Genomic DNA, 15,442 nt, shown 5'->3' on the forward strand with positions numbered 1-15,442 from the left:
TAATGGGACACAGGAAGAATACCTAAATGTTCAAATGTACAAGACCATGCATTCTTCTCCTTTGCAAATACAGTCTATCAATTATCTCCGAGGTTTCATGTCAACCTCTAGAAACTGGACCCTTTGAGGTTTTATGCAATTTGGAAACTAATCTAAACTAATAACTTATTTATTCTGGCTACCAGGAAACTGTAAATAATGTAATTTTTTAGCTTGTTTTGCTAAGGAACAAGTCTTACACAGTTATACTTTATATCACGCACTCCTTTTCACAATGCGTGATTTTGGAACATGCTTGCTAAATTCAGCCACACTGTAAAGTCCCAGAGATTACTAAATTCTATGAAGTTTATAGATAGATGGAAGAGCGAGACCATACCTAGCACTTCTACTGAGAAAAGTCAGACAAAGCTGAGTTTTACATTTTTCTTCAAGGTGGCTAGTCAGCCAACAAACACCTGAGTAATGGGAAACTTGGCCTGGCTCTAGTTAAGCTGCTGTTTGTACTGTGTCTTGTCCATGCAGTAGGACTGGGAAAAAAGTGATCATATGGGACAGCTGAACCATCACAGTGAATAGGAAAGCAAGAATTAGAATCACAGCATCATTTAGGTTGGAAAATACCTTTAAGATCATTGAGTCCAACTGCAAATCCAGCATTGCAAAGTCCATCACTAAACTATATTCCTAAGTGCTACCTCCAGGGACGTTAACTCCACCACCTCTCTGGGCAGCCTGTTCCAATGCCTCATAACTCTTCCAGTGAAGAAATTTTTCCTAATATCCAAGCTAAACTTCCCTTGAAACTACTTGAGGCTGCTTCCTCTCATCCTGTTGTTTGCTACTTGGGAGAAGACCCCACCTGGTTATAGCCTCTTTTCAGGGAGTTGTAGAGAGTGATAAGGTTTCACCTGAGCCTCCTTTCCCTCAAGCTAAACTACCCCAGCTCCCTCCGCTGCTCCTTGTAAGACTTGTGCTCCAGACTCTTTACCAGTTTTTCTGATCTCTGGACATGCTCCAGCACCTCAGTGTCTTTAGGAGACAAAGGACTCAAATCCTATGGAAAAAGCTTTCATTAAAACAAGTTGCTCACTGAACAGTTCATTAAATGTGTTTCTACACTTTGTTAATGATGATATACACAAGTAGACCAAAATGCTGCACAGATGTACAGTTTTGCTGACACTGCCTGTCTCACAAATGCATTCCTATGTATATGAAGCATAATGGAGAACAAAAGCTTAAAATCTACATCTCTTGTAGTGAAGAAAGCACTTCACTTAAGAAAAGTGGAAGAGCATGAAAGATTTTTTTTTCTCACACTCCAGGTCTATAGCAGTATCAGCAGAAAACTATCTCCTATTCTTTGCTGCTTCCTCTATTCATGCGGTGCCCTGGTATGTTTTGGCAAAGAATGACTTTGAGCAGCGCTTCCACTGCCTACATTACATAACACCTCCTCCTCTGCCCTACTGAAAGAAGAAACAAAGTAACCTCATCTCAGAAGGTGTCTAGCCTTTCAGCCTGACTTTGATCCTAGCATGACTAATCAAAAACCAGCTAGTGCTTCTCAATTTTTGACAAAATAATTTACTGCCATCTATGAGCATTTTCTTGTGCATGCCACTCAAAATTCATGTCCTACATCCATTTAACTGACAATTAAAAAAAACCCCTGAAAGTGTCTTGTTGGGTGTGACATCTCTTTGATCCCTTATATATAATTTGTTAGTGTATAATGCTACAATGAACTTCTATTGATATTTTGTTTTTAAACCTGATTTTTAAAGCATTTTTATTCACACAGAACGACCTTCATTTAAGAGTATGAAAAAAGAATGGGGACATTTACTGGAGAAGGCTTGAGTAGTCTGTGCTCTCTCACTTCTCTCTACCCTACTGTTACTAAGTCCCTGCTAGTAAAAGAGACACACAGAAGTTCTCACTTAAGATAATTTTCCTAGTAGTACTGAACAGGAGAAATTAGAAATTATGGAAACATACACATGTGCAGGAGAAGGAAGTGAAAAGCTAGGATAAAATGAACGAAAATTATACAAAGCACCTTGCTTTTTCAAGCAAGAATAGTAAGAAATAAAAGATTAACTTCTGACAGATGAAGGAACAATAAAAAAAAAATCACTTCAGAAAAATTATCTTTAAATAAGCATTAGCACTTACTCTGCTTTTGACATCCTTTAGTTTGGGGAGTATTTCCAAACCAAATCCATCAGCTTGACCTCGGGTCCTATTCCCTCCGTTCATATAATTTCCAAAAGCCAGAATCAAACCCAAAATTTCCTTTACACTTGTCATGCTCAGCAAAGCCTGGAAAATGGATACTGGTCTGTAAATTCTGTTGGCACAAAAATTCTAACTGAAAATACAAAATAGCTCTTTTTTAAATTTTATTTTTGCTAAAGTTTTTTTCTTGTCTGTTTTTACCTTGATAGGTAAGGGAAGCTGAAGCTGGTACAATAACCAAAACTTTAAGAGAAACTTTTTTTAGACTGTATCTCCCTAAGATAGTACATACGAAGCAAATTACATGGCATCAAAACTATGTCAATGACAAAAGATTAATGGAAGATTTCTAAACATTCTCAGAAGACTTCAAAAATTTTACAGACAGGGAGGTGGTTTATGATGAGTTTGCATAATTCACAAATGGAGATGGGCTATTTTTGCTGTCACTAGGTTAGACTCAGACTGTCATTCAGTCTACTTCTCATAGGTCTGAAAATTCACGTTCCTGGATCCATACTTAATCCAGATATAACAGGGCTAAGGACTAACTAATTACATGCCTCAGAACAGAAAACAGTTCTAGAAACACAGCGGAGAACGAGTAAATTATTTTCAGTTACATACAAAGACATCTGTAACTTGAGAATCTGAGGCCACAGACATAATTCTTAACTATGTAGCCTTATACACTGGATAAATCAGTTTCAGTGTGAACTCTTCTTAAGTAAATTGAAGGCAATATGACTTTCCCTATCCCATACAACACTAGTTACTTATTTATGCCTCCTTCAGAAAGGAAAAAACAAGTAACTGCTGCAAAGAAATCCAAAGGCGTAGAGCATGGGTACTTTGTGAAAGCAAAGATAATCAAAAGCTGACCTTCAAATTAGAAAAAAAGTAAAATTAACTACTTTTCTGGTTTGGATGTTAGACTTTTAGACCACTATTTAATTTCTCTCAATTTCTACCTCGTTCTACTTTTCATAATTTGTTATAATTTATGCACCTGGTCCTTAGTCTTTCATAGTATGAAAATATTAGGTAGAGCTTTGTCACATACTAAAAATTCTGCTGTATCAGGGTTACCAGAAATTAATAGATGCCAAGGGAAAGTAATAAGCTAATGAACGTGACAAGCATCTATTGGCATCAACAGTGGTAGGGAAAAAAAAAGGAAGTTTGCAAGGCCCTGTACTAAGCTTGTCTTGTATTTAATTTATAGTTTATGGAGATTATATGATACACTACTTAATATGCAAAGTAATAAAAATCAACCATTCAAATACAAATAATTTCTATCTACTCCATGGGGCATCACACGCAATTCACCTTCCACCTTCCCTCTTCCCTTTTTTCTTTTAAGCAGCTAGAAATTTACTATAGTTTTATTTTCCTAAAAAGCCAGTAAGCGGCATTAAGGTTCCTATATTCTAAAATATATTTAAGTTTTAACTGAGATTTCATTAGGACTTACCTTGGAAACACGAGTTACAATATCTACTTTCCGGTGCACAGATGTTATCCCTTCAGAGAAAACCGACTGGAAGATAATACACTGAGCTCGTTCTGCGAAGTTGGGGATTTGAGATAACTCATATAGAAATCTGTGGGGAAAAAAGGACTATTAGTGAATCTTTGTAATTCTTCTCTGTGGGGTACATACTGGATTGTAGGAACCCAGAGTGCTGAGAATATTTCTCTGCCTGTAATTGTTATATTCTTTATGCTAAGAATGCATTAAAAAATCCTATTAATGTCAAGAAAAAGGGAAGACATTAATCATTATCATATCAGTCCATTAACTATCATAGCTGCACAGTAATAAATAGAAGAATCTCAAACCTAAATAATTCATTTTAAAAAAAAGGAAAATCTAGACAGCACTACCTATGTACTAACTTACGCAGTTTTGTTTCCCTTAAAAATCTGCTCAGAAATACAGAACTCAATATATTCCTACAAATTTATTTCATAATATAAAATATCTGCCAACAGCTTTCTTCTGATTCTCAGCATTAATTTTCTTCTTCTAATTTAATTCTTCCAATCTAATTCTTCTTCATCTGCTCTATATCTGTCCTCACAGGTACATATTCCTCATGACTCTACTGTAGCTTTTTGTCTTTTAACTCTTTGGTAAATAAAACCAAACAGAGGCATATCCAACAACTGCAGTTCATATCTCACAAAATCAAAGCATCCCAAAGGCATCAGTAATTCCTCCCTTTTCATCAATTTAAAATATAAGAGCTTGGCTAATAATACAAGAATCTTTAGCATTTCTTATAATAACAATATATAATAGCAGTAATTTGCTCTTAGGTTTTAAGATTTCAGAGATACACGAGCTTTCTTGAAATCCAGAAGCAAGCTTGTCTTTTGCTCCAATATCACTTTAGCATCATTCTTAAATCTCCTGTCTACAGATATCCTTAGATTCCCCTTAATGCAATGCTATAAAGATTTTTTTCTACCTCACTGAATTATGGGAAATTCAGTATTCAATTTATTAGCTTGAATTCTTCTTAACTTTTAAAAATTTATTTAAGCCAATACACCCAATTTTTCCAAATTATTTCTTTTTCATAATAAATGATAACAGTATGTTCAAATATGTTCAAATCTGATTTATACACTTCTCACACATACTAGGCTTTGCTGAGTACATAGTGACTGTTTAAAAAATCAGCAAAATTCACCTGTGGCTGGTGTGAAAGACTATGTTTTAACTGGAATACCATTTTTTTGTTTCTTTTTGTTTCTTTTTCTTTCTTGCCTGATGAAAAAACCTATTGTGAGAGAAGGATCAGGGAGGCCCAGCTTGGCTCTTAGACTTAAGAAGTGGGAAAAAAAAAATGCCAAGCTGGTATTAATAAAAATGCTTCCTATTGGGAATGAATGGTATTGCCAGGAAAAAAAAAGAGGGTATTTTGCACTTTGTGTGAGAGAAACAAAGGAAAGAAAAACCAAACTGCTTCATTAAAGTTCTAACATACATAGAATTAAATAGTTTAAATTTAAAAAGTCAAATGACACATATTCTTGCCTTCCTGTGAAAAGAGAACTATTTCCCACATGGCTGATTATCAGAATACAATGTCATTGTGACGAGAGTTAAAAGAGCATCAGCATAAAAAGAAGATGTCTCCAGATTTTGGAATTCAGAGTATCCAAAGTAAATATCCAAACAGAACACTTACAACTGAATCTGTCACAAAAAGGAATCCTAGTGACTACAGATGTAGCTACTAAACAAAAAGTCATAGCATGAAACTATGGTTGTCACAGATAAACTACCAATTCAGATGGACAAAACTTTAGGAGAGAAACATATTCTTATTTCAATTTTAGTCTGAGAAAAGTATGATTTTGACTTTAAAGTAATGATGACATGTCCATGACATAGTTTTTGGATGGGTTTCTCATTACTACAACTCTGATGGCCTAAAATAAACATAGAAAATATGCTGTTCATGTCTGTGAGGGTACATCGTACTCCTCTCTTTCAGAAACTGTAAGTAAAAAATGCATTTACTTGAAAACTCTTTTAGTCTACCTGAACCTTGTAGTAAAGGACTTGAAAGAACTTTCAAAGCAGGCATATTGTTATGGTGTTACTGTCAGGGAACATTCTTGCAGAAGATGGACAAGGAAGGCTGATTCTAATGAGGTAAACTAATTTATCCACATTTGAAGAATATAAAATTTAGAAACAATTTTTTGGGAAAAAGTTGTATCTAATCCTGCAAGCTTCTAAGTATGACAGCAGGATTCAACCTGAAGTCCAAGCAGAGCTGCCTTCAAAGAGAAGCAAGTGGCATTACTGGGACAGCAATTATAAATTGCTCCCTACTTCCTGAATCAAACTACATTCAAACCAATACCATATTTTGCTATTTCCTTTACTAGTACTTATTTCACAGTGGAAAGGACTACACAGAGAATATAATACAACAAAAAGGGCCTCTTGGAAACTAGCTGTAACATCTGTATCCTGCTAGCAAAGCCCCAAACTGTGGCCAATTTTGCATATTAATCTTTATCATGCTAATTAATATTAGCATTTTAACAACTATTATCATGAAGCCTAATTTAGGGAGGTATTGTTATGTTGCTGTCATACTTACAGTTTGTGCCAAAGTTAACATATGAGCAAGACAAATAAAAATCACACGTGCAGAAGAACATCAGTGATACCACGAAAGCTTTTTGTCTAGTAATCCAAGCATGTAAAGGTTTCCTTTAGACTTCTGTGAACTCAAATCAATGGTTTCACTATATGAATGACTTCTGTTAGTATGTGCAACCATCTGATAAATTACTTCATTTACACTTTTGTTCTGATCTTCATTGAACCACACATGAGGCTTATGCCCCACAGCAAATATTTTTAATCACACATACAAATTTAGCACTTTTCTGTCTTTAACCTTTTATGGAGCTAATAAGAAAAGCACAGTTCCAACAAATCTCCAGTTGTATAGGTAGGTTGACTTAGAGGCTGACTTAGACAACAAAGCCAGGGGCACATGATCTACTGAGTTTTCAGAAAGCACATTATCTTGAAGGTCCAACAAAATTCACAGAAGTGCATAAAGCAAATTGTTTTCCCCTTAAGCTACCTTTAAAAAAGCTAGTTTTCCTAACCTCTGTAGTTTAATAATAGGGTAAAAATGGGATAGTTGAGACTTGCAGAGAGAGCACAGAGTAATAATTGATAAAAAAATATCTTTTGTCTTTGATACTACTATTTCGCTCTGAACCACCAGGTATAACTGCTTTATTTACAGTTCTTAATTATGGAACAATGATAGTATAAATACAACTTTGTCTTTAATTAAGATTAATCTCTCTCCACTGTAAGTTACAAAAAAGACAACTTCTTATAACCCTAGAGCGCTACAAGATTCGTATTCTTCAGAAAACAAAATGCATTCATATTTATTTAACTTGGGCATACAGCAAACAGACTGCCAAAGCTTCAAGCTCTGGAAAACATCAGCTAGTCACACAATGTATCCTTATGCCCCAACCCAAGGCAGTGAAAGCCATGGATATGGGGTGCAAAAGTAAGCTAGTACATACAGTTTACAGACATTTGTCTTCTTAAGACTTTCTAAAAAACAATAGCCTCTCTTAATTGAGAGTAAGATAATAGCCTTATCTCTTAACACTAGCCTATTCTTTAGTGCGCAGTCACAAATGAGTGCCTCACGTAAGGAGAGAAAGAAAAAAAATAATCTGTTCTTCAGCACTAACATTCTAATGGCAAAGAAAGGCATGAACATGTAATAATTCTGACATTAACCAATCATATACTATCTCTGCTATTTCAGTTCTTCCTCCCCCTACCCCTTCTTACATCAGAGACAGCAGAGTAGACAAAAACAGATAAGATGGAAAAGGAAACAATATGACAGAGAGGGCTCAGGGAAAGATTTGAAGAGGATAAGAGTTCGAAAAGAAAAAGCAATGAAGTAGCAGAAGACAAAAACACTGGGAGGCCAAAATCTGAAACCGAATGTATACGCTAAAATAAAATTCAGGATTACTATTCTGTTCATGAATTCTTGAGGATTCCTTCACATCAGTCTAAGGTGTATTACTACAGAAGAAGCAACGCTTAAGAAGTTTTTCATTCTAACAGTTGTCACTGGCCACAACAGTTGCAGGAGAGGAACTGTGGAATCAGTCTTGTAGGTCTTCAGTCAACTTCATCAGAGTGTACAGTGTGTCTTTGCCACAAGACCAGCCCAAACCCTCTGTTCATGCAGGTCTTTCAAATAATTAACAACCAAAATCAGTCTGGCCCTGCTTTCTGAAGTGTTAATTTAGCCATAAATGCTCCAAGGGAAGGATAAGCCTTTTAGAAATGTGAGAATGGGAACAAAAATTCTTACTGATACAAGGCTATATTTTATCATTTCTGGTGGTCAGAGTTGATGTAGTAAAATCTGTCATGCCTGAAAAAAGTTTTTTGATAAAGGCAAATTTTTCATCATGCCTTGAAATACACAAAAAGAAGCTCATAATTTAAAAAAACTTATAATTACTTACTAAGAGTTACATACCAAAATTGCTTTCAACATACCATCAAAGGACTACATTACATAATGACAAAATATTTTAAAACCAAATCTTACTGTTCTGGTTTATCCAGAAGCTTCAGTTCCTCCTCTTTTGAAGTCTGATAATATTGCTTGATTTTCTCCAGTTCATCCTTTTGTGCTCTCTGAGTGAATTAATATAAACTAATTAGTTACTAATTAATAAGAAAATAATAAATTACTACTTTACCTGTTTGCCTGCAAACAGCAATTATGTTTTTTTTTACTGATAAACATTTAGACTATGCAAAAGAGCAACGCTTAAAGATCTATGATAAATTCCTTCAGTGCCTTACATGCCATTTACTACACAGAACCATCCCCAAGAGTCACTTCACGTGCACAAGAGCATTGCCCAAACACTTCTTGAACTCTGTCAGGATGATGCTGTGACCACTTCCCTGGAGAGCCTGTTCCAGTGCCCAACCCAGCTCTGGGTGAAGAACCTTTTCCTAATACCTAATCTAAATGTTCCCTGACACAACTTCAGGCCATTCCCTCAGGTTCTGTCACTAGTCACCACAAAGAGAAGATCAGTGCCTGCCCTCCTCCTCCTCTCATGAAGAAGCTGCAGGCAGCTATGAGGTTGTTCCTCAGTCTCCTCCAGGTTGAACAAGCCAAGTGATCTCAGCTGCTCCTTTTATGTCTTCCCCTCAAGACCCTTCACCACCTTCATAGCCCTCCTTTGGATGCTCTGTAACACTTTATATCTTTGTTATGCTGTGGCTCTCAGAACTGCCCCCAGCACTTGAGGTGAGGCTGCCCCAGTGCAGAGCAGAGAGGGACAATCCCCTCCCTTGCCCGGCTGGCGATGCTGTGCCTGATGCCCGCCAGGACACAGCTGGCCCTCCTGGCTGCCAGGGCACTGCTGACTCATGTTCAACTTGCCATCGACCAGGGCCCCCAGGTCCCTTTCCATAGAGCTTCTTTCCAGTGTAATTAACCAGAGTTGCCCCATCCCAGGTGCAGAATCTGTCGCTTGTCTTTTTTAAACTTCATGTGGTTAGTGATTGCACAGCCCTCTGATTTGTCAAGGCCTCTCTGCCTTCAAGGGAGTCAATGGCTCCTCCCAATTTAGGATCATCGTCAAACTCACCTAATACACATTCCAGTCCTGTGTCCAAGCTGTTAATGAAGATGTTGAAGAACACAGGGCCTAGGATACAGCCCTGCAGAACCCCACTAGTGACAGGTCACCAGTCTGATGTCACCCCATTCACTATAACCCTTTGTCCCTGACCCACGAACCAGTTGCTCACCCATCAAGTGATGTGTTTGTCCAGCTGTGTGCTGGCCATTCTATTCAAAAGGATACTGAGAGAGACAGCATCAACATTTTTACTGAAATCCAAAAAGATTACATCAACTGGCTTCCTTTGATCACAGAATCACTGAACATGCTGAGTTGAAGGGGTTCCATCAGGATCATTGAGTACAACTCCTGGCCCTGCACAGGACACCCCAAGAATCACACCATGTGCCTGAGTGCATTTTCCAAACACTTCCAGTTGACTGGGACCTCTCCAGATTCCCAAGAGCATTCAAAAATCATCAACACAGGCCTCACAATGACATCAGCTAACTCTCTGAATATTCCCGGATGAATTCCATCCAGCCCCATAAACATACAGGGATCCAGCTGGAGCAGCAGATCCCACACAAGTTCAGAGCTGACTGGGAGTTGGTCAATCTCACAGTCATGGTCATCCAGCTCAGGGCACTGGGAGCCCCTCAGCCCATCACACATGTTGAAGACAGAGGCAAAGAAAGCATTAAACATCTCTTCCTTGTCCATGTCCCTGTTTGTGAAGTGGCCATCCTCATCCTGTAACAAGCTGATGTTATTTTTTTACACTGCTTTTTGCTATTAACATATTTTAAAAACCTCTTTTTATTGTCCCCCACAGCACTGGTCAGCTTCAACTCCAATAGAGCTTTGGCTGCACAAATTTTCTCCCTTCAGTGGCAAGCAGCATCTACGTATTCCTCCCACATCACCTGACTTTACTTCCTCTGGGCATACTCCTTCTTTTTTTGCCTTAGCTCCAAAAGAAGATCCCAGCTCAGCCAAGCCAACCTTCTGCTTCATCTGCTTGAATTCTGACATTTAGGAATTGCCTGCTCCTCTGCCCTTCATGAGGTGGTGTTTGAAAAATAATCAGCACTGATGGACCCCAGAAGCATCAGAAACAATTTCTCAGGGGACCTTACCCACTAGTTCCCTGTGGAGCCTAAAGTCTGTGTCCGAAATACTTTGGTGATTAATCAAATTTTTACCCCATCTTTACTTACATTTTCATACAGTGCTTCCAGTGTTTCCAGATCTACTACGGAGTCATCAACACACAAGATAGCTGTATGGAATACAAACACAAATTAGACACTGGAAAACATAATTGAAACTTCAATTCTTTTTCCTGAGAAATGTACCAAAGGGTTCTAACCTAGATAAAGGACATATGTGTATCCAGTTAGTATTTTTTTATTTTCAGCGTTTTATTTTTTTTCTGACATCAAATCACAGCACTCCTGCAAGAATGTTCTGTAAATTCTGTCATAGGAGAATAGTGTTCTACTTTTTCTCTCCAATATAATCAGCAGCCAAAGATGTGACCAGTCAAGCAGCCAGCTGATTGTGTAGTTGGCCTGACAAGAGAACATGAGAACAACTGATACCAGACAATGAACAGCACAGATTTCATGCTAGCTTAGAAGGCTGGATAGGAAGGAATTGAGGGTTAGGGTATTTAAGTCTCCCTGTGTGCATGGGAAATCACGGAGATATGCTTGTCTAGGAGCTAGCAATCTCGGTAAATAGACAAGTAGACAAACTTTCAAAGTTTGCAAGTTATAAATTTGCAAGCACAAAAGATTGTGCTACAGTTTTTGTTATCTTCAACAAGCTCACATTTAAGATAGCTTTTTCCAATAGAAGATTACCCACATGCCAATTTCCAGATAAATACTTTTCAATATCACACTGAAACACATGAAGTATACTCTTCAGCAATTAATATTCCTCATTACTAAAAATGAGAAGTCTCAAAATGTTTCCTATCTTAGTTCCAAATATTGCTGTGTTTGGAATATATGACATAGATGCTTCCAGCATTTGCAAATCCTGTTACAATTCAGGCAATGTATCGGTACTCTTCTGAAAACTAAATGGGATTGCTTCATGGTGCTTTCCAATGTACTCTAATGTTAAATTCCAGTAAGCTGAGAGATGCATAATGGAATGGAAGTAACTCTGGATGTTTAAATTTTCTGAAACCAGCTTTTCCTCAAGAATCATAATGGGACTGGGCACAGTTTTAAAACTCATGACTTATATTTAAATATTACTGAGAGCATTAATCCCAAAAGAATCAAGCACATAACCAGTGAATTGTCATTAGCTACTATCTGATAAGATAACCTTTAATTCAACTGTATTATATTTCCTCAAATGATCCTTAACTGCTTATGCATTTAGAAGATTTTAAAAGCTCGTGCTGCTTTTGCAATCAATGCTTGGAAGAGGCAATGCACACATCTTTAAATAATTATTTAAAAGTAATAAGCTTTCACCTGCTCTACCACCTACCCCATGATTTTACATTGTGAAATTAACCAGCAGGCTAGTAAATTTTCTCTGTGGCAGGCTAATTAATTTTATTAAAAGGTCCAGTGACATTTAGAATCCTTTAAAATTCTGCCTGTCAATTGTGATTCCATCTGTTGACATTACACCTTGGTTAGAAGTAAAGAATTATACAGAAGACAGTCTCAATGAAAAAAGCAGTATTTCCAACCATTTTTGTCTTACTGGAAAGATTCAAAAACCCTCAAGACAGTAACCAAATATAAAGCCTGAACAATTGAGATTGAAAAAATCTTTGTTTAAAGAAAACTCATTAGGGTTTGAATTTATGAGATTATCTCTTACCTCCTCCAAGACTGTTCCAAGAGCTGCACTGTCTTCTGTATCATCCAATAAAATTTCTAAAGAACTCAAGAGATGGAAAATCTCTTGGAAAATTGGTTTCACATTCGAATATATTTAATTGTTAAGATTAGCAATATGCATATGGAGTTCAGAAACTTCCCCTTGTGGTTTAACTTTTATCCTATTTTAGCATATTCTGAAATCTGCTTATGAGGAGAAATTTAATTGTCCAGAAAAGAAATTTACTTGTATCTAGAAAAAGCGACTTAGTGGAGGCAATTTAAACTTGTACTAGAAATGCAAAGCATGTAATTGATAGTAAAATTTTTATGTACAGAACTATTATGATGACAAGAAGTAATTTGATAAAAAACCCCACTTTAATAAAAATATCAAGAGTTACACACCTAGATCAAATTTTTAGCCAGATATTTGTCACCAAAAAGGCCCCAGAATCACAAAGTGCTTTTTAATGCTGTTATCCATGTTTCTGTACTCAACATCAAGATCTAACTCAACTCAAGATCTAACAAATCACCATTGTTTTGAAGTCACATGATAAAACAAAAAGTGTTTGTGATAAAAACTAATGAAATACAATTACAATCTGCTAAACCACGTTTTTAACAGAACTAATAATAATCAATTTTAAGAGACATTGATATGAGTTATTTTCTCTTTTGGAGAGAGCATGTGATTGTATAAAAGCAGCAAGAAAATATTTTCTGACTTACTTGCTATACAACCTGTACTGCTATTATTGGCAACGCATGGGCAGACAACTGCAGTTAAAAATCTAGCCATATAGCTGGACATCTTAGGATGTCAATGTATGTAGAGACATATTCTCAGTAACTAGTCAGAAGTACTGCCAAAATCCAAATAACCTCCTTTATTTCATCTTCATATATTTTAGTATCTTCAGCCTTTTTTTTTTTTTTCTTTCTGACTGATTGAACTGAATGCCATGCACACTTGGAGCAGAAGACAAAAATGAAAACATGCAAATTTATGAAGATTGGCCCATTTTTTTGAAAAGAAGCAATAATTTTGAAAAGCTGGAAGAAATCCTCAGATTCACAGGTGTCTTAGTATTCTTCTTATTCTTAAAATAATATGTGCAATACATTCACAGTATGTTGTGTAAATTAGCTTGAATTGCAGAAGCTTAAAAAACCCCACTGCACTAGATCAAAATTTTGACTTTTACTTAAGGGAACAACAAAAGTTTTTAAATTTTTCTATGAAAAACAAAAGCCACTTTTATTCATATGTATATAGACTTTATCAAAATTAATACAAAACTTGATATGCTTTTCAAAACGCTCTTCCTGATACAGTGAATTTAACCACGATACTTTAATGCATTATATCTCATTATATCACGGCTTATATAAGTGTAAGTAATATAGGTGAAGTATCATAAATCTACAAAAGAGGCACCAAAACAATTAATAGCTATTACAATATCAATCATCATCGGTGGTTTTTACTTTCATCTTGCTTTCTACTTATCTGTCTTCCTTACACTGTCAGTTCAGTTAGCATATTTCACCTACACCTCACAATATGTCAAAAGGAAGTAGACCCATGCTGTGAAAAGCTGGTAATTTTATTGGGTTCCTCTACCTTTAAAAAATCTGTTACTTGGCCAAGTCTGGTTTCTGAGATCCTTTTTTGCAGGGAAATTGAGGCAAACATTTTTATGTTGCCTATGGTGTCTGCTCACAAGAAGAAGAATTTATATACACAAGGATCATTAGTGCAGGGTTGCACCCATTAGGATATAATAACCGTCAGCTAGGACAAAAAACAGATCTGCATCATGCATTCAAACTAACAGGCACACATAAAAATACTTGCCAGCTACATTTCACATACTAAGAGCATTGCTTCAAATATAAACTTATACCAAAGGTTTTTAACATACCAACATCTAAAAAATGAATCTAACAAATTCCCTGCTGCATGGGTTTTTCACATACTCTGATCAATTAAAAAATGTAAACCAAAGAAAAGCTGAGAATTTAAAGCCTACTGTTTGCAGTCCATGGACAACTTTAGAATTTAGAGCTTAAATACGAAAAATACACCTATCTCCTCTAAATCAGCTTAAATACCAGCAGTCTTGGGGCTGAATCAGATATACAGCCTCACTGCTACTAAACAGTGCTTAAATCAGGATTTAAGTCCTCCTAACAGAGTTTACATATACTCACCACTATCAACCATTTAATGTGACAATTACACTATGAAATATGAAGAAATCACCTTAACTGCTCCCAAATGATAAAACAGAAGTACATAATTTAAATAAAAGGAGCTTGCCAAAGGTACATTTATTTGACCTGGACGTACTTAGTTGTTTTATGTACTACATTCTGTTGAGTAAGGCTTGATTTCATGGGAACATGCAGCCCATCATCGGGAAATTTAAATAAAATTGTGACTGACCTAATCAATTAGACAATGACTTGGCAAAACTGCCTGTAATATCCAAATCACTCTGTTTTACTTCTGAAAAATTGATATGTTATCAATTTATTTAAAGGTTTTCTCCAGTATTAACTGCCGTGCAACACAAAAAAAATATACATAATAAAGAAGGACCATGGGCAAAATGTAGCTTTAGAAGACAAAGAAAGCCTGAATCCTGCAAGAAGTCTTGAACAAAAGACTCTGGTACTAATGTGGACCTACCCACACACAACGGATATCCAAAACAGATTCATAACAATGTATGTTGTGAATTTTCCCAAAAAAGAGAAAAACATTTAATTTTAAATTAAAATCATTTCCCAGCTTCTGAGATGGGTATGCAGCTATCTTTACACTTCATGCATAATATAGCATGAATATATAGAATACATACATGTAATATTTTGCGTAGGTGGGAGTGTCACTCAACTTTGGAACAACAGTTTTTATATCTTTATAATCCATACTTTCATCCTGCAAAATGTTTCAGTTGAAACCCCATAAAACTCTTGTCACATAGTGCAAGTAAGAAATATTCCAAAGCATTTCTCTTTACCCAGCAGTATTTCCAAAATATAATAGAAAGAGAAGCTGTGAAACTATTTGTACTGCATGGTATGGTTAAAACACAAACTGGAATTTAGAAATTCTGAACACACTAAGGTCTGCAGATTAGAGTTGC

General features: G+C 36.2%; 1 protein-coding gene across 6 annotated transcripts in view; it reads right to left on the bottom strand.

The window, feature by feature from the left end:
* The window catches only part of FMN1 (formin 1), a 188,629-nt gene that overhangs the window by 62,319 nt on the left and 110,868 nt on the right, over nucleotides 1–15,442 (bottom strand). For all 6 annotated transcript variants that reach the window (XM_048305986.1, XM_048305987.1, XM_048305985.1 and 3 more), the window contains 4 exons: nucleotides 10,647–10,708; nucleotides 8,391–8,479; nucleotides 3,722–3,851; nucleotides 2,182–2,328 (listed from right to left, as the gene is read on the bottom strand). In XM_048305986.1, the coding sequence (XP_048161943.1) occupies nucleotides 2,182–2,328; nucleotides 3,722–3,851; nucleotides 8,391–8,479; nucleotides 10,647–10,708 (428 nt within the window). The remainder of the gene's footprint in view (nucleotides 1–2,181; nucleotides 2,329–3,721; nucleotides 3,852–8,390; nucleotides 8,480–10,646; nucleotides 10,709–15,442) is intronic.

Source organism: Corvus hawaiiensis, chromosome 6 (genome assembly GCF_020740725.1).
Source record: "Corvus hawaiiensis isolate bCorHaw1 chromosome 6, bCorHaw1.pri.cur, whole genome shotgun sequence".
Classification (NCBI taxonomy): Eukaryota; Metazoa; Chordata; class Aves; order Passeriformes; family Corvidae; genus Corvus; species Corvus hawaiiensis.